The sequence below is a fragment of the Patagioenas fasciata genome, chromosome 4, assembly GCF_037038585.1.
Source record: "Patagioenas fasciata isolate bPatFas1 chromosome 4, bPatFas1.hap1, whole genome shotgun sequence".
Taxonomy (NCBI): Eukaryota; Metazoa; Chordata; class Aves; order Columbiformes; family Columbidae; genus Patagioenas; species Patagioenas fasciata.
In genome coordinates, this window is record NC_092523.1 from 73681795 (window position 1) to 73701435 (window position 19641).

A 19641-nucleotide genomic window follows, 5' to 3' on the forward strand; every position below is an offset into this window, starting at 1 on the left:
TATTTTATATTCACTCTCAAAGTGCCCGATAACATCCTGGTTGTCTTTCTTCACAAGGCAGCAGCCTCTGATACAAAGACATTTAATTTCATCAACCCCCCAAATAAAGTTCAACATCTCACGTAGCACACACAATACTTGTCTTCCAAGAAGCCTTTTTTACGAAGGGCATACTTTCCTGTGAAAATAACTCTGTGATATGCCATGTCATCACATTGCCATTTCCTTAATTTAGAACACAGTTCCCCAACTGTTGTGTTCAAAGCTAACAATAACACTGGCTAATGGCTGCAATACATCCAGGCAGCTGTGAACTTTGAGGGATAACAATGAGGTAAGATGAACTAGGGTTCACAGCAAAGCACTTGATGACTCTGGCAGTTATTTAATATATTTAAGATGTGAATTATTTGATGGATAATCTCAAGTGGATCCCTAACACTCTTTGATCCTTCCTGCTTCCCTCTCCACTGCACATTAATATAGTTACCCGAGACTTGTTGCTGGTAGGTGTCACGTTCTCATTGTCAGCGCGGCTGCTGGCATCTCTTATCGCTTCTGCATAGAGATTCTTCTTATACAAGTTTTGACTTCTACAACAGAACAAAAGCTGAAACAAATTATTTTGCTTTGGGAGGAACAGATGCTGCTTCCTTTCACACGTTATTCTATAGGTATTTACAGATGGAACATATATTGTTCTTTCTTTCATTGGTTTGAAAGGGTGTATTACTGTCAATTACCACATAAGGGTTAAAATAAGCAGTTTGTCAGAAACAGAAGTCAGTAAGAAGTGAACAAATCTTTGTTCCAATGTGCCATCTGTAAAGGGCCATTCATTAGGGGAAAAAAAAAACCACACAAAAGACTTCATAATTTTAACTACCCCCTTCCATTTTCTTATATTATTCTATTTATAATACACTCCTCTTGTGAAGATTTACGTTTCAGCCAATACAATAAACAGTGTTTGTGAGTGAAGCTCAGAAATAAAAATCTGACTGTATTTTTCTGTACCATCGATAGTTACAACTATGAAAGTCATTTCTGCATTCATCTACAACGTTTCTGAAAAACAACAGTTTCAGAAATCACTAAAAAATAACTTAAAGCCTAAAGAAGCCTGGAACTAAGATGTTTCCAAGAAAAAGTTTGACCAACAGAATTAGCTCAAGGAGAAAAAAAGCCAAGAGTACAACCCAGAGTTGGAAAAGGATACTAATAATCAGCTCTAAGTGGCTATTTCCATAAATTCAAAATTTGATATTTTTTGCAGTTAAACAGCAATCACTTATAAGGCACATACAGGCCCCAATGTAGAAAACATGGTCACAAGAAAAAGAGTTAATTTACACTACCTGAGATTCAAATCAGTACATCTTTACTGACTTTACATAAATATTTTTTCTCTTCCTACACATCATCTAACAAAAGTAATGTTACACTGATCAAACTCGGGAAGTCTCATGTTATAACATCCTTTTACTTAATCTATTTTAAATGAAATTTAATAGACGTGTACCAAAGAAAACAGGATTTTTCCTTTTATTTCTACATCACATTAATATACTAAGTGGGAAAGTGCATCTGTCATAATTATTTTATGTTTTTCCCTTCATGAAAACACAATGTAAATAAAATGCACTGTTTGCTAGAAATGAGAAAGACCTATCTTCACCATGGATTTTCTCCCCAGATTCTCTGTAATATGTTCCTATGTATTCAAACATTTTACAAAAATATAATTGTCTCCAGTAGAGGTTAAGACTGAGACTGCTAATACAAAATCAAGCAGGTGTCAGATCTGAGGGCATAGACACAGAGCAGAATACTGAGAAATAAGGTAAATTCCTTCATTTTGACTTTTCCTGATGCTGTGGCAAGGCAGGTATTCATGTTCCACCACCTGGATGTGTCTGTTCTGCATTGCAGCTCATAGTGCTGACAAAACTTGAGCGTGTTACTCAAGTGTCATGAAATCCGTTGCACAGAGCTCACACACAGGCTGATCCTCAGCAGGATGCTCTGCTCAAGACGACCACTAATTCTACATCTTACTTTACATGCAGAGTAACAGAAGCCAGATGGACTTGGCGGGCACAGGAGTCTTCATGTGCAACTGAGCACAAGCAGGTGAGGCAGTGAAATCCAGTTGACCGAGCATGGGCAAGGGGCCAAGAATTTCTTAATCCTAATCCCAGTCCGACTGTCATTTTTTGCACAGCCTTGGTTTATTGAAGTGGAGGGATTGTGGGTGTTAAATGTGTGATTTGGATTTTTTTGCTGTTGGAAAAGAGCTGTTTCCTTGCTTCCCAAGGAAAATAGGAAATTTGGTATACTATACAGTCAGACTACATGAACTACAACACACAACACTCTTCAGCAGACTACAGTCATTGAGCAAATCAACACAATACTTTGGTATTCTTGGCCTCCGGTTCACACATTTTTTAGATTGGCAGGTGTAGATCTCCAGGTTCATTTCCTCCAATTAAAAGCAGATAGATGGGGAAGGAACAGGACTATTACAGACTTAATCTGTATGTTTCAAAATACAATATATTATATGAAAAAGTAGTATAGCAATTGCAACCCAAATACTGGTTTCTAGACTCCAGTTAAATAGGGATTTTAGGTCAGTAGTTTCATTTTGATCTAGTTAGGCTAGTGATAGCTGCAGTCCAAATCAGTCAAGTATGTAATTGAAAACTTGTTTTCAAGGTAAATAGTTATATTGATAAAAAGCATTTGGCAAGAAAGAAAGGTAAATCAGAAAGAAATTACAAAAGAGAGAGAAAGGAAAGATAATATCTTCACACCTTAAAACCAGCTATATTCTGGCTATTTTTCGTGACAGATTATGTGACATATATTGGAACCATAAGTACCTCACTATTTCCTATTCTGTAGTTATCATTCCATTCATTAGCTTATAAATCCCAGGTCCTGAGAACAAACCAGGCTGTGTTTAGCTTTAATTCTGCGTCTCTACCATTAGTTAAGAGAAAATATGAAATGTGTCAGCTTCTCTTTTATGGACTAAATATGCTAGGAACCATTAAAAAAGAATGGAAAATACTAGCTTCCATAGTTAACTTCTTTTGTAGCTTAATTTTTTATGCCTGTGAGAGTCTAATTTTAAAATCAACCTAAATCACAAACAAACCCCCTGCACACGGAGTGGTGGTCAGCATGCAGCAGGAGATTCTTCATTTGGCTGCTGTCTGGCTTTTTGTTTGTTTACTTTTAAATACAAATATCCATTTAAACAACAGCCTCTGAGAACAGTTATCTGCCAAGGTCATGATCAAAAGACTCTAAGTTATTAAATGCTGAGTTCTTTCCAGTCCAAGGGACATCGATGACATTTAATTTCACATCAGACTGGGTTCTTAAATAGTGACTGTAGGGATTCTTTTTGCCATGAGAAGAATCCCAAACCTGCACAATTCATTAGAGTCATGGAAAATGCCAGGGAGTACTTTTACAACGGATGTGTCTTAGGCTCACATCCCAGATTTTACCCTTTCTGTTGCCAGCAGAACTGTTTTTGTGTTCATTACTGAAGGCAGCATCACTGTGGAAGTTTGCTGTTGGAAGGTTAGTACGATGCTTTTCTCAATGGCAAGGAACTTCTCAGGTGCCACTCTCCATTGAAAGTGAAGCAAAACCAAACTAAGGGGATAGCTAGCAGAGAAGAGCCAAACCCTATCATGAGAGTTTCAGACATCTAGAGCTCTTAAGGGAAACTGAGGAAGAAGTAAATAGCATGCTCTCGAACTCTCCCATCAATACAAATTATGGCTCCTCTCCAGACCTAATAACGTCTATTCTTTTCCCACCCCACCCCAGACACATGTCACTCACTAACACCAATGCAAATATGCAGGCAAGGGACGTGGCAGAATTTTCTGAGTTATTCATAGATGCAATTACTGAAAAGCAGAAGAATAGCAAGCATGATATGGTGATTTCCACCAGCTGAGGAACAGCTCATGTTCTTCACCATGAACCCTCTTGGCAAGCCAGCAGCACCTCGGTCCCCGTGCCGCAGGTTCACAGCATTTGGAAGCACTACCTGTGGCAGTAGGCGGCCAGGAACCCCAGCAGGAGCAGGAGGACCAGCACAGCTACGCACACGGCAATGGTGACGTTCCGCATCTTCACCCGCTCCACCTGCTGCTGCTCCCACCACTCCAGATCGCTAAACTGGCACCGCTCCCCGACATAGCCCGTCACACAGCTGCCAGAAACAAGCACATTTTGTAAGTGGTGGCAGAGGAAAAAACCCAGATCATCACTTCAGTCACCACATGCATTGATTTACCATTGGCAACATCTACAGAAATATCTCATTGAATTTAGTAGCGGTGAAGATGAAATAACCTTAAAGGAATGACTGTCAAAACCTGTAGAATCCAATACTAAAAGATCTTTTAACTGTAAAGCAATAGAATTATACAGCAAGATTGTAATTTCCAAATTCTAATGGGTAAAGAATAGAAAAAATAATTTTCTCTTAAATCCTGCTGGGTGATCAGTGTTTCCCTGAGATTTTCCATTTAACTGTTTTCAGCAGCAAGCTTCCCTTCTTTGAAACTGGGAATATAAGACTTACCTGTCTTTTCATAGTGATTTGGTTAGGAGAATCAAATTTTTATCTAAACACTAAATTTAAAATAAAAGATGGGTGAAAGTGTTTGTTTGTGTTTTGTTTTGTTTTTTTTAATATGGATTAGAAATATGTTCATAATTTGGTTTTAATACAAGTTTCTTCTGTAGGCAGTTTTTGTTTGGGGGTTTGTTTGTTTGTTTTTACTGTTGTAAAACTCAACATAGAAATATCTTACTAGTGCAGGAAATTGAATTACTAGAAAGTGAGAAATACCTCAAAAAGAATCTCAGCCTAGCTTTACTGTTCAAGGTGAGCAACATAAAGAAGGAAATAATAAACATAAAAAATTAAAAATCTACTGGATTCATAACGATCTCTCAGCAACATAGGCTCAAATCCTTCTCGCAATTGTTATCTCTAGTTGTACTCAAGTCTAAAGAGCTACACAGATGAGCAAAAGAAGTAGGATTTGATTCGCATCAGCTTTTCCCTAATGTTCTGAAAATGTTATATCAGCATTAATTATTAAATCAGGCACAAGTGCTCTCATTCTACCACAAATTAGAATGTACCTGTGTTGGAAGGCAGAAAAATGTCAATTTTTAAATGTAAGACGACAATAAACTCCTAGCAAGCTAGAAGATCTGCTTTCTAGTGTAAGAGATTTCATTAACTGAAATACAAATCACATTTTGTATGTGATTTTTGCTAGATATTTCTGCTAGGTAACATTTTTCTGTTATTTCGTATTGGTGTGTCATATAGTACAGTCTACACGAATGAATGCTGCCATCTAGTGAAAATTTACAGCAATTTGAGAATTCAGCAAAGTCCACGCAAAAAACCTGGCCCCTGAGAACATGGCTAAGCATGGTTGCTCCTTAATTTTTTAGAGAGCTTCCACTTCCAGCACTGAGGAATACATGCATTTGTATTCTTATTATGCACTAACATCTAACAAATAAAATAATAATTAAAAAGACGTGATCCAATTTGAAAGTTCTGCAGCTGTAGACTCCTCAGTTTCAATAGGAGAAACTGAATGAGTTGAGAAGATATAGTTTTCAGTGTCTTTAAAATTTACACTAAAAATTCATAATACCAGGGATGACTGTGAGTCCATCTCCTGCAAAGGCTTTACTGAGTTTAGGAAATCTAGGGCACAAAGCATCCACTTCATTCCCAGGTATGTACATGAGATACATTCTTTTCCTATTCCTGCAGGTGCAGAGGTCTGTAGGCAGAGAAAGCCAAGGATTTGACGGTGCTTGCAGGAATGGCCTGTTACAGAGGTTCCTGTAGTGCAGGACAAGGAAGATCTGGGGGAACAGTGGGTCAGAGAAACCCTTCAGCACACGGCTTGCTCTTCTTACTCCAGGGTTATACCAGGGTCACTCAAGCTACTAAGACGCAGAGTGAGATTTGTGGACTAGAGAACATCATCCATCCCCCGCACAGGTCCTCACTTACCAGGTGAGACCCCGGGGAGGAGGCAGAGATTGGATTTGTCCCATTGTAAACACTTTTATGCTTGATTTTGAAGAAAGACATAGCACAGATTCAAATATAATCAAGTTACACAAACTCCAGCACTAATGGTTTTGAAGACATGATTACCCCACGGGACTAGGCTGTCACATTGACCAAGCCCAAGATTGACTTCTGGAAACAGGAGATTCTTTTTGCTTTTATCAATAACTGCATTTAGGGAATCAGGAATTGGGGTTTGTATTGACAGGAGGAAGGAGGTCTTGTTTTTGAGGTCTCATTGCTACTCTCCCTGTATTTAAAAGGAGCACCATGTTGTACCCTTTCTGCTAGGGACAAAAACTCTTCAAACTGTGAGGGAAGATGCTGACACCAAACTTCTCTTCCCTGCTCCCAATCAGAGAAGACAAGACAGAGGTGTCCTCTTCTGTCTTGGAGAATGCTACACATGAACAGCAAGGCCAACAGGGAGGTACAAGTTGGTATGATACATACAGGAGAGACAGCAAGCACGTCTTTCATACAGCCATGAACACTAAATCATTTAACAACTTATCTCACCTTTCCAGAGTAAAGAATCGAGTGCTTAGGGAACAATTCCAATCCTATTTTTAATTGCAATTGGCATGAATTGAGTGACCACTTCCAGAAACTTACTGTGATCACTTACAGAAAAGAGCAGAGTCTAATGATAATTGCTAGCATGAGTGATGAGCAGATAATTTATGGACAAACACTTCACGGTCTGCACTCAGCTGAGCCCTAAGGATGCCATTCATCAGCACAGACAATACAAATTTCTGTACTTACTTGCAGGCATAGTCTTGGAGATCAGAAACATAATTGCACACTCCGCCATGGAGACAATACGACTCGTAGGAAGGAGGGCACCCTGCAGAGTCACCTTGCACAGGCTGTGTAGAGTATTCATTGCTGACAACAGCAGGGGACACAGTAGCTTCTGAAACAAAGGATTTCACAAGGACATCTCAAACTTTTGGCCACATTGGCAATGTGATCTTACAAAGGAGTTCCAGAACTTCAAGATAGCAAAGTCGAAAAAAATATCTAATTTTAACCAATTACTTGTGGTTTACCTATTTGCTTATGTTGCTCATCAAATTTAGGCACACAGAACTTTAGATGAAAATACTAAACATGCTTGAGTCTAGATTTGCAATGAAAGACCCACAAAGATCAGCTGCATTCTTTCTATTTAGATGTGTGAATACAGCTCTGAAGAAAAACTGCACTGGCTGTCTAGTTACTTACACTTAGATGATTTTTGCAACTTATTCAGCTTTAGGGTATGGTAAATCTCTACCATGCATAAAGTACCAGAGTCAGAAGTACAGGTGAAAGGTGACTGTACTTCATGCACTTGGATCTGAGACTGAGAAATTTGTACATGCAACTTGTTCTTATGCAGATTACTTCTACTCTGCTGCCATCCAGTTGATCACATCTCTGTGTGACTGCAAATTGCATTTTTTTATTGTTCCAAGCTTGCTCAGGTACAGGTAACAGTATCACTGGTAAAGCAGGGAACTCTATTAACCGATTCTACAAAGGGTTTTGTAGCCTGCTCTGAATCACATCCACTCTCACCTACATAGATGTTTAAACAAAGTAGTTTTAAAAGTAGCTCTAAAATCTCTGCACAGCATGACCTACAGCACAGACATGCCCTTACAGAAAAGGAGTGCTTTCCTGCCTACTTTGATGCTACAGCAAATCTATAGGTCAGAACCAAACATCTACATGGCAAAGAATTTCTGGCTGTATGGCTTAGTACAAATACACCTAATCGCTCTCATACATTTGTGGGATCAGTTTTATGACTCAGATCAGTTTTATTGCAACATGACCTTCAATGACATTTGTTTTTAAAAATTTCATTTACAGGAGAACAGCCATGGCAAAGAGCCTGAATGGAAAGGGTTGAGTGATTGCAGTGAACCTCAGGTGTGACTGCATTCTGCAAAGAAAATTTCAGCTTGCTAGAAGATGTTACTGGGCAGCCAAGAACTAAAACAGTGTGTTAACACACATGAAAACATGGAATCAGATTTGCAGCTGAGGAACATAGAAGGCATTATTTCCAAGTCACGCATCATTTAAAATCATATTCCCTGAGTGACACATGAAACTACCGAAAGCTTAAGTAACTGAAAAAAGGATGGGGATCCTGGTTGGTGTTCTGCTTTAAAAGCCAGAGTTTCTGGTTTTCCACAGAAGCAGATCTGTGACAATTACACAGTATCCCTCCATCATCAGACAGTCACTTGATCTGGAGTAAAATTCACCCCAATGAAGAGGGTAGACGGTGAGTCACTCAGCTCCACATTTGCAGAGAATGCTGCTGTCACAGCGAGGAACTGAAATGAGGGTTGATTAGTGCTGAGCCTTCAGCAGCTCCCTTCATTACATTGGTAACCACATTTTCTAAAGAGTTTCAGAGCCCTTTTGAAAAATTAGCCACTGGATCTGAAAGACTAGCTTATTCTGAAGAATGTGAGCAGATTTAAACTATGTGCAGTTCTTCTGGTAGCTTTCTGCAGAGGGAAAGAGGTAAAAAAATGGCACAGACTGAAGTTACCTCCCAAAAAGTTACTTCCAAAAATGTTACTTCCAAGGAGCACTTATTTCTACTGTTGATTATAAAGGCCATTAGATATATGTGTCTACATTTAGACAGCAAAAATTAGCATTGAACCTTAATGTAGATATTTCCAAATTAAACTCAGATCCAGTCTCCTTTGCCTACTTGAAACTATGCTAAATGGATCCACAAGCTGCTCAGTATGTCACTCTACAGGGTTTCCTTAATTTCCAGGTATAACCATTTGTTCAAGAGCATAGTTCTTAGCTAAGCGCTACTTAATTTTCATTGCTCACTCTATTTACTCACTGCAGCCAATGCCAGTTCCAGAAGCACCATCAGTACATGAGCAAGTGAAGTTTCCTTCTGTATTTGTGCAGATTCTGTTCTCTCCACAGGTATGGGATCCCATCTTGCACTCATCAATATCTGTCACCCAAACAGTCTGCGGTTAGAAGAATGAAATGCCTCAGAGCATCAGTTAAAAGGGCAGCGGTTGTAGCTCTGCAGTCTCCTGGCAGTGGGGAAAAACACCAAAAAACTTTCCTCTCCAAATATGCCTTCATGGAAAACATAATGGAAAAACAACAACATACTTTCTATGCCAAATAATTGCAGCGGCCCCAGCCTCTCAGAGGAAGAGAGGGAGAGAGGGAAAGCTTTCTCATGAAAGATAACAAGCACAGTAGAGTTAAAGAGAAGACTTACTTGTACTAGATATATTCTCCTGGCATTGCTAGCCATAGCTTGCACCCTGGATAAGCACTCGAGTCCTGTCAGTTGGCATTCTTGCATTAAGATAGCAGAAGAGTTTGGGAGTAGGGAGTTGCCCCCTCCCGGCACCCACCTGGTCCAGCCTAAACAAAGTGTTTAGACAGAAGGAAAGGGTCTAGAAACCTACAGGTTTATCTAGTCCATATAAACACTTAATTTAAGTGAGCCTCTGAATTACTGGCTCCCTGATTACAACAAGAGTTTCCAGGTTCAGAGCCTGTGTTTGAACCATATATACCTCTCACCCCCCTCCTGCTGCCCACCCTCATCCTCACCCTTCCTCCACACCTTCTCTAGCATTACCCATGGCAACAGCTCCTGCCAGGCTGGTACCCACCACCGGGACGCCACCTGCATGGTGCTACGTGCCTGGGCATGCCCCCAAAGATGGGAACTTCAAAAATGTGTGCATACCAGAGTCTGGGAGCCTCTGATTCGTTTTATCAACTGTCAGCAGAATACACGAGCTAGATCTACTTTAGGGAAACAAAATCACAGATCTCCCCTCACAATTTGTGTGAAATTTTTCCTTAAACCACTGGGACATTTTCTACGGTAAAATTAACAGCATCTGGCCAAAAACAGTATAGCAAATTCAGAGCACTTTTAAAAGCATAATTAGAGAAACAAAACTGTTGCAGCGTATTCCAAGAAATGTGATTTCAACAACACAACATGAAGTTATCTTGTACCATCTGTGGATGTACCGACACATTCCTGGACACTCTGCATGCATGCAGGTGTCTAAAACTGAAGTACAAAATCACCAGTTTCTGTTTTTTACAGTACCTTCCAAGTAATCAAACACAAAATTAGTATAAATTCTCTTTATGTCATAACAACATTGCATCATTTATGAAATGCTGCGAAAACATATCTTCCTATCTTCTGGACTTAAAGACTTCAGGAAGATAATGGGCTGTTTTTCAATAATAGCGGTGTAGGCACCATAGTCATTCTAGCTGAGCAACTGTAGCACAGACAGTGAAAATCCAGGGCTGCCTGGTGACATGCCTTGTAGGTGGTGCTGGGACAGTCAGAGGAGCTTGTCACTTCTGTCTGTGCTTCCAAACATCTTCAGAGACCTGAGCTTTGGATCTCTGACCACTATAGGTAGAATGCTCTCTTGACCCTCCTGCCTCTGGCACTTTCCACACCCTGCCCACAATAATGATAGTGTTCTTCATTGTTCAGTGATCCTTATCTGCCATGAAGAACCAAAGTCCAGTAAAACTATGTAAGAACTGTGTCAAGTTTAATCAGCTTTGAATTAGGCTTTAAAGGAGAAAGGAAAAAGAAAAGAACAAAAGAGAAGACAAGACTGTCATAAAGATCTGAAGAAACTGTGTGCTAGTCAAATGCTGGGGGGAAGGAGCTTATTGTTCCTTCATATTTACTGCTAAAATGAATTTAAAAAATCAGAAACGTAGGGAATGAACTAAAGACCTGGCATTAGAGCTGGATGGGAAAATCAGTGGGTGTGATTATTAACAAGACTCTAAATGTACTCAAGCTGTCAGTGTCAACACCTTGAACCTCATGCCTATTAAACAGACCTGGAATTATTTGATGAGTATTATGACACACTCAATAACGGCTTTCGTTTATATTCATGGCAACGATTTCCAATAAAGCTCTACTGCTTCACCTCCACTCCCCTCCTCCTTTCACTCTTCCTCTCTTTCCTGCTGGAGCTACTAAAAAGAGTGCAAACACTGGGAGAAGGTATCCACTGACAACTACAGGCTTTGCATATTGATCAGTTGCTGAGGTTGCCACACTTCAAACAGGAAAGAAAGAATCAAAAAGGAAGAAATAATACATGTCGGCTGTCTGGGGGAGTCACTGTTAGGATCCATGCCCCAACCAGATTTTTCAAAAAGAACCAGAACAGCTCATTTAACAGTTTCACAGCTTGATGCAAGGCTAGCATAGTATCATATGTCTTGCTCATTCATCCTCTCCCAACCTTCCAGACACAACACAGCTCTCACACATGCCCATACCGTAGCAATGGACTCCGTCTCCCATGTAGCCCTCCAAGCATTTACAGACGTAGCCCCCTTCTGTATTGATACAGCTTGACACGTTTCGATTACAGTGGTCTGTATTTATAGCACACTCATCAACATCTGTAAGACAAAACAAGGAGACAGAACATATAGATCATTTAATCTTCAGGTAAATCAGTAAAAAGAAGTGTTTACATCATGAATTGCCCTCAGACTATACTGTAATTTGTCATTTGTGCATCTGAAGTGAATGGGAAGAAAAAAGCTTTGTGGTCTTTTCTCGCTATGAAATTTGATGTGGATTCTCTGAAGAGCCTTAAACAGTCAACCAGCTACTTTCAACTGGAGACCTAGAGGTTGCACAAATACCACTCACTTCCTAAAAAATCCCATTAGGAGGGAATAATCCTATTCAAAGCTAGTCTTATGTCCTTAAACCCTACCCAGAAAGAAACTCTATCTTAACAAAGAACACATAAGCTTAAAAAAAAAAAAAAAAAAAAAAAGTATGCCCATTTCACCTTCCATTTTTTTTTCTCTTTCCATAGCAAAATAAAGTCCTGTGAGTCTTCATGCTTAGCCACCAAATGATAACTTACTCTGTTCCTAATGCCTTTCTGCCTTGGCCTTTATGAGAAAACAAAGTGCTTCCAAATATGTTGTATGCAAGTCTGAAAACTTAAAGATCATTCTGAGCAATATGTTGCCTGATTGTTGGAGTCTCTTTCTAGTGCTAGAAAGAAACAAGAGCAGCACTTAAGTATATATATATATTACATGAGGAATACTAATTTTTAAGAAATTCCTTAATATGTACTTCTAATTGCACATCAACTATCATGTCTATGGACTGAGCTTTTATAATTAGGCAGTTTTACAAATAAGTACATTATGCTTTTTTCCTATTATTCTTCCTATTGCTTGTTAATATTAATAGGATTAATAGTCGTGACTCAGGGGAAATAAGGCGTGTGATAATTAGCCATTTCATCTCACATGCTCTCTGCTCATCGTCCCTTTTAAAACAAGCAATACCATTGACCTTTCTGTGATGGCTTATGCAGCAGAGCTACCAATATGAGAAAAGATTTTCCTCTCCCCCAGTCTACAGTTTTCCAGAAGGTTGTATTAATGTCTTTTATTACCATAGCATGACTTCCCCTTCCTGGTAAATCCTTTCAAACACTGGCACATAGCACCATCTTCCAGCAAAACACACTGTGCATTGACATCACATTCTAGTGCAGTGCAGTCATCTTGATCTATGGCATAAACAAAACCAAAACAAAAACCACACTAGATGCATTTGGACAAATCAAAGGAGGTAACTGCATATTCAAAATAAAACAAACTAAACAAACAAACAAAACCTAACAAGAAAACCTGAAAAAAGTTTGAAATATAGCTCTCCAGGGTTAATGATGACAAGTTAATCAATCATTATGGCTGTTGTCTTTGCCTAGAGGAAGTCGAAGTGCCATTTAGTATCAGGATTTCTGAATATTTTATGCAAAACCTATTGTACAATTTAATGATCTACTGTCATTGAACATATGCAGAATTTATTGTTTTTACTGTAATTTTTTTCAGAGGAACCTAATACGCTTATAAAATCCAAGGGAGAAACTGAGAGACCTTCATAAGTGTCCCAAATTAGAAATATTTTTCTCTAGACCTGGAGATATCATCAAGTTTTGTTGACATAATGAAAAAACATGGCAACAAACAAACAAACAAGCAGTCCTACCTGGCATAATTGCATAGACCCAACTTCTTGTAAGAGGGTTCAGAGCATGAATGACTAGGCAACAAGCCTTTCTTCCTTTAAGGCCTATGAGTTATTTTTGTTATATAAACCTATTCAGAGCCTCACAGTAAATAGAAGGAGGGCAATCATCAGACTCTACCTGATACCATTATTTCAGCCATCAACAAAATGCTCATTTTATCCTTTTCTGCACTGTATGTATTCTTGAATATCCCACTATTCTGTGTACTATGGGGTAAGGTCTCTGGTGTTGGCATTGGCACTACCTCCTTGTGCACAGAGACACTTCCTGAAAAACACAAGAAAAAAGTGACACAGACTATTTAAATCTACTGAATTAACTTTCTGATTTTCCATTGCTTGTTCATTGCTTTCCAATAATCATGGTGGTTTCCTTTTAAAATAAACACCAGTATCCTCCCACACTAACTGTTTGCGGCCACAAATTATTCCTAAGACCACTGTGCATATCTCTTACTGCTAATATGCCAAGGGAAAAATTACAATGGTCAGACAACAGGTTATTCACCCAGGACAACACCCCAATATTTTCATTCTTTAGAGAAACTCTCGTTCATCATTTAGAGCAAGGTGAATATTTTCCAGTGCTATCTTATCTTTCAGGATCCTCAAGGGTTTGGGAGCAGTCTTTTTTGGAACTGGAGGATTGTACCTGTTGTTGTGTTGGAAACATTCAGAGCACGGCAGGTTTTTCCATCTTGAGTTTTCCCAAATCCTGGATGGCACATGCAATGGGCACCTCCAAAATTGTTTTCACAGATCTGATCACAGCCTCCATTCTCATAAAGGCAAGGATTTGCCCCTAATGCAGAAAAACAGGCAACTTAACAAGCTGCTTCTTCAGTCAACATCTCCTTTTAGTTGTTCAGAGTTGAAGCAGTTGGAGAAGGAATGAGGACTGACAAAAACTAGAACATCCTTATTTTATTTTTTTTAATTAAAAGCAGATGCATATAGTAAAGCATAGGCATTATCACCTGGCCTCTGGCAGGAAAGCAGATTCATATACTCTATCTAACATATGTGTTACACTTACAAAAATTTCCTTTATTTTTACTCCTTTAATATTTAGAGTGCTATCATTCCCTGCAAGAACATTACAAGGACATAGAGAACCTGTGATTACCTTCTCTCAATCCTGGTCTATTGAATTACTTGTTTTCTGCTTACAGGGAGATTGTTCCCAACAGAAAATCAAATTATTTGATCCAAAACTAATAAATCTTACAAAATCTTTCTCCATGTCATTTGTTATTATTTGTGTGTGTGAAGGGTGCTGATAAACTAAGATAAATAGCAATTAGAAGACTATGGTAGCCTTGTGGCCATTGATCAGCCTCTATTCTTGGGCATGATCATAAATATACAAAATCTGTTAGCTTTCCTGGGACACGTGCCCAAATGATGCCTTCAATAAATGCCAGTCTGACTATGCAAGGCCTTTTAAAGAGCCTGTTTCTGAGAAGATAATCCTCTCCCCAAGGACATCTATTCTACTGATATCAGTGAACAAGAAGAGGCTGGAAGGGAATGACTGCTCAATTTTTGCAGTATACCTGGTTTCGCCAAAGGATGAACTACAACCATTGATGAAGGTCTCAGCATGCTGCCTCGAAGACGTACCCTATTTTGGCCGGTCTTCTTGTCCACCCTCATTAGTGATGGCCTAGCCCAGTCAGAAAACCAAAGGTGATCCTCAAACACTGCTACATCAAAAGGGTGGCCTACAAAGAAATTAGATTTCTCATTTCCAGATCTGTAGAACATACACAAGAAACCAAGTAAACAAAAGCACTATCTGCATACAGGTCTACTTATAACGCAGTGGCATAGCCATAGCCACTTCTCCACTTTGATGTCTTATAGGGAGTATTAAGTGTCCATGAATGATGGACCAGAGGCACACATTACTTTTGCTCTTAGCAGAGGAGGCTATGACACTTGACTGGCTCAGTACAGTCTCTGGACTGCTGGTGACCTCAAACCAAGTCAAGTTCACAAGATGCTTCTACCTCATAATTTCTTGAAGCAGTATTGAGAATCCCCTTTCAGAACTAGAATCCCACCCTCTTACTCCAGTAAATGGCCCAGCACAGAGCTGCTGAGGTACACAGCTCCTTTTGTGTTTTTCACATAACAAGGAGAAGAGGAGTTCATGGCATGTGTTATCCTGTATAACTGAACCAGCACAGGGCAGTTTGGGAGCTACAGACACTGTAGCCAATGACTCATGGTAGGACTCTAAAGCCAGTGTTTAGTCTCTGCAAGTGCCAAAAGTACACGCAAGTGTAATGCAGTGCTCCACATGTACTCATAAACATGCACAGACATTCATGAGCCAACTCATTACAGTGCAAAATTGAAGAGAGGGATTAATTCTCCTCACTTCACTCAACTAGCAGCAGTAGGCTGTGACTAGTTAGTCGCTGTCTGTTAGGTAGCGAACTAACAGCAACAGTTAACACAAACCACAGGATGCAGCAGATTGTCCAGGTAGCTTCCTCTCTTTTCACTGATTACAACAAGAACCTGGACACCAGCTTAGAGCAGGCATCGAACACTTACATGACTAACAGTAGGCGAGAGAAATCCCACCACAAATTCAGGCTACAGCAGTTTTTCCTTAGTAGCACAACATTATCTTCACTAGGAAAATGCAGAACCCTCGTTTGACTTCAGAGAGAACTCAGCAATTCAGAATCCAAAGGACACTTTCATATATAATGGCAGACACACTATAGGTATGAAGATCTTTGCAAAATAATTCTGACTCTTTAACATCTCTGTCATGATGGAAAATTGTCATTAGTCCATATTCTTTCTATACATCTAGAAATCTCCTGCCTTCAAGATAGCGTTTGGGCAAGCTTTTTGCAATGGAAGATGAGAACACACACTGTTCTTCCATGGATGTCCACCTGGTTTCAGAGTGCTTCCTTGTCCCTACACACAGTCTGTATATGCACCTCACTTTGTATCACTGCAGTTTGAGCTCCTCTGAAAGGTATGTATATGCACCTCACTTTGTATCACTGCAGTCTGAGCTCCTCTGAAAGATATGTTTTGTAGACATGTGGTTTTACAATCTGTGTTCTTGTTTTTTTTTTTTTTTAACAGACCTCAACTAGGTGATCCCAAAAGGTAGCAGTTTAAAAAAATAAATAATAATAATAATAAAAATAAACTGAAAAAACCACTCCTACATAACAAAAGTTCTAAGACACTGTTCGAGTGTTCTTAAAAGTTAAGCTGAAGAGCATATGGTTATTCTATTAGCACCTGACTACCTCAATTGAACCATGTTTAATCACTGGGCATGACTCTTAGTTTTTCTTTCCATTAAACTTGAGCAACTAGCCCAAAATCTAAACATTTACTCACAACTTAAGGATCTATAGCTTGCACTATCAACAAACAACACCTTGTTTTGACTAGCAATTTCCTAACTTATAAATACATTAAGGTTTAAAAATAAAAGCGTAGTGTCATAAATGGAGATAGCAGGAACCGAAAAATGAATAATCACATGAACCTTTTCCACAACAGTGCAAACCCGACTCATTGTATAAACAAAATGAATAGTTGTGCTGTTCACTGCCTTGGATGGGTGCTTACAGGCTGTTTGACTTACAACTGAAAACGGGGTTAGCAGAAGAGCAGAAATAATTTTACCTATTTCGCATGCAGCTAAACTGAATGAATTCTCAGTACAGAGGCACTAGAGGGAGCTGCTGTAATAAAAATTGATGTCCACTCCTCCAGTGTATAGCTGTCTGAAAACAGAAGCTAAATTCAGGTCTCACTAGCAGCATTAGCAAAACATCAGGATATCAAGTCTCTCTGTCTCTGTAACTTCATACTCCTACAGCAGGGGTGCCAAACTTATTTTCACCGGGAGCCACATCAGCCTCGTAGTTGCCTTCAAAGGGCTGAATGTAATTTTAGGACTGTACAAATGTAGGAGTTGTTGCATTCATATAAACGTAGTAGCTACATTTATATAAATGTAGGAATAGTTACATTTATATAAATGTAGTGGTTACATTTATTTAAATGTATTAGTTACATTTATATAAATGTAGGAGTTGTTACATTTATGCAGTCCTAAAATTACATTTGACCCTTTGAAGGCAACTACGAGGCTGTTGTGGCCCCCAGTGAAGATAAGTTTGGCACCCCTGCCCTACAGGTGTGCATTTCATCTCTTTCACTTCTTTCCATACAGATGCTGATGTCCTTTTCTCCCACCTCCAAACAGATGTGTCACTGCTCCAGCCTACAGCCTTTCCCATACCTGTGTTTCTCCTGTGCTCCTAGCTGTCCTTCTCTGTTTTCTCCCTGTAAGACACTGTCTCATTGCTTGTGGAGAACTGAAATGAAACTTTCAACAGGTTTCAAGGTCCTCCTTTGCAGATCACCGGAGCACACAGCAGAATATGTGCAGCAGGGAAAAAGAGAGGCATGCTGAGAAGTCACTCTGCTCATGGCTTTTCATATCTTATGAACTGGAGAATACTGTCCCCTCCAAAACTTTACTCTGCTCACCTTCAAATAAATGGGAGGGCATCTGCCTTAGGGGATCAACACAAGCCTTCCCAGAGTGCAGACCAGAACAGCAGCTAATTAACAGAGTTACCATAAAGTCTTTACCCATGGCAGTCATGTTATTGAGCCTCATTCATGTATAGAGTACTCATTCTGCCCATGTTTTTCATGCACACCTATCAAATGGTACCCAGAGAGGCTTCATGCACAGAGGGAAGTGTCCACTCCAGAAACTAATTTGCCATGAATGAGATTCTTAAACACATGGTACATGTGGTACAACATCAGTTCCTCATTGCTAGTACTTCTGTTCTCGTGCTCCAGAACAACACAGTTACTGTCAAACAATAGAGAACTCAGCTATAACAGGTACCAACATATTGCATAAATCATTTTTCCATTCAGTGTCTATTACGCATTAAGAAATGTTCCTGTGGAGATGCAGGTTCTTTGCTCAAAGACCTTAACAGCCAAAGTTAGTGCTCTTCCAGCCTACATCAATGTAACTCACTGGTGTAACAAACACGGCAAACCCTGAATTACACTAAGCGGTCATGCATGGAACAAGCAAATCACATTTTTAACTTTTTCCTTCTTTATATTTTTCTGTGAAGGCAGAGAAGTTCTCTGTACAATGCAAAGTGGCTAAACTGTAAAAGGAGAGAGTGTTACAAAGGTGCTCCTTTGCTAAAATGAATAAATAAAAGTCAACTGGGTAACTGAAGAACTAAGTGATGCCATTAACCTCAACACATTGTTGCAAGGGATATACAGCACAGCTGCTGGCTGGTAATTCACATGCACATATGCAGATACACACATACATTGGCAAGCAGCAGTAGGTAATTATCAACCCCAAAGCCTCACCTACATCATTCTGTGCAAGTATTCGACGACCAGAACCATCCAGGTTTGCGCTCTCAACCACCGACTGCTTAGCATCACACCAGTACACCTTGTCAGCTAAGTAGTCGAGGGCTATTCCACTGGGCCACACCAGACCTGTGCTGGCTATAACCTGGCGATCGATGCCTTCTAATGAAGAGCTCTCAATCCGGGGATTGACCCCCATGTCAGTCCAGAATAATCTCCTTTAGAAAACAAAATATATACAGGAAGTCAGTGAGTAAATATTTGTTCTCCTCTCCGTGAAGTTCTTTCAGAGCAGAAAAATTGGACCAGAGCAATACAAGCCTGAGGCACATGAGAAAAAGTGCAGCTTCAAGCAAATATGTTGGCTGCCAATCTTTTCACACTTGCTATAAGGCTCCAGGTGATTACACTGCGACTTATGCAGAATCTCCACTTCGTTGGCACAAAACCTTTGAAAAACAACTCCTCCCATATATGCTAACTAACTGCCAACTCTTCATAGCTGCTTTTTGCATTTTCCTTATAACTAATGATAGCAGTTTAGCAAACCCAGACAACAGAAGACAATGCATTAGTGAGCCCCTTGTCTAAAGAAGGGTGTAAAAATGCAAAACTGGAACCAAAATTATCCACCATCCATGGAAAACAAGCAAGGGTCCTCAGGTTATTTTGGGTTTGAAAAATAAAGCAGTATCAGGCCCAGACTCTTCTTTTAATAGTATCATGGTTCTCAGGGTCTCTCTCTGGGGTTCTGAGTGTTACTCACTGATTGCTCACTGTTTTTCAAAGGACAGTACAAGATGGCCACTTAAAATGGAGAGAGCCAAACCCACAAACTTCTGAAGCCTGGGCTACAGTCTTCCCAGGCATCAGCTGCTTTTGTCAGGTTTACTGAGATAACTCACAGATTCATTTAGCTTTATTTATATGAGCAGTTTTGCTG

At 39.6% G+C, this 19641-nt stretch overlaps 1 protein-coding gene across 1 annotated transcript in view; it reads right to left on the reverse strand.

The window, feature by feature from the left end:
* The window catches only part of EGF (epidermal growth factor), a 58248-nt gene that overhangs the window by 5053 nt on the left and 33554 nt on the right, over positions 1-19641 (reverse strand). The window contains exons 14-23 of the mRNA XM_065836811.2: positions 18693-18916; positions 14837-15004; positions 13933-14082; positions 13399-13548; positions 12637-12753; positions 11486-11611; positions 9015-9134; positions 6914-7064; positions 4079-4243; positions 491-593 (exon numbers count right to left, since the gene is read on the reverse strand). Coding sequence (XP_065692883.2) covers positions 491-593; positions 4079-4243; positions 6914-7064; positions 9015-9134; positions 11486-11611; positions 12637-12753; positions 13399-13548; positions 13933-14082; positions 14837-15004; positions 18693-18916 — 1474 coding nt within the window. The remainder of the gene's footprint in view (positions 1-490; positions 594-4078; positions 4244-6913; positions 7065-9014; positions 9135-11485; positions 11612-12636; positions 12754-13398; positions 13549-13932; positions 14083-14836; positions 15005-18692; positions 18917-19641) is intronic.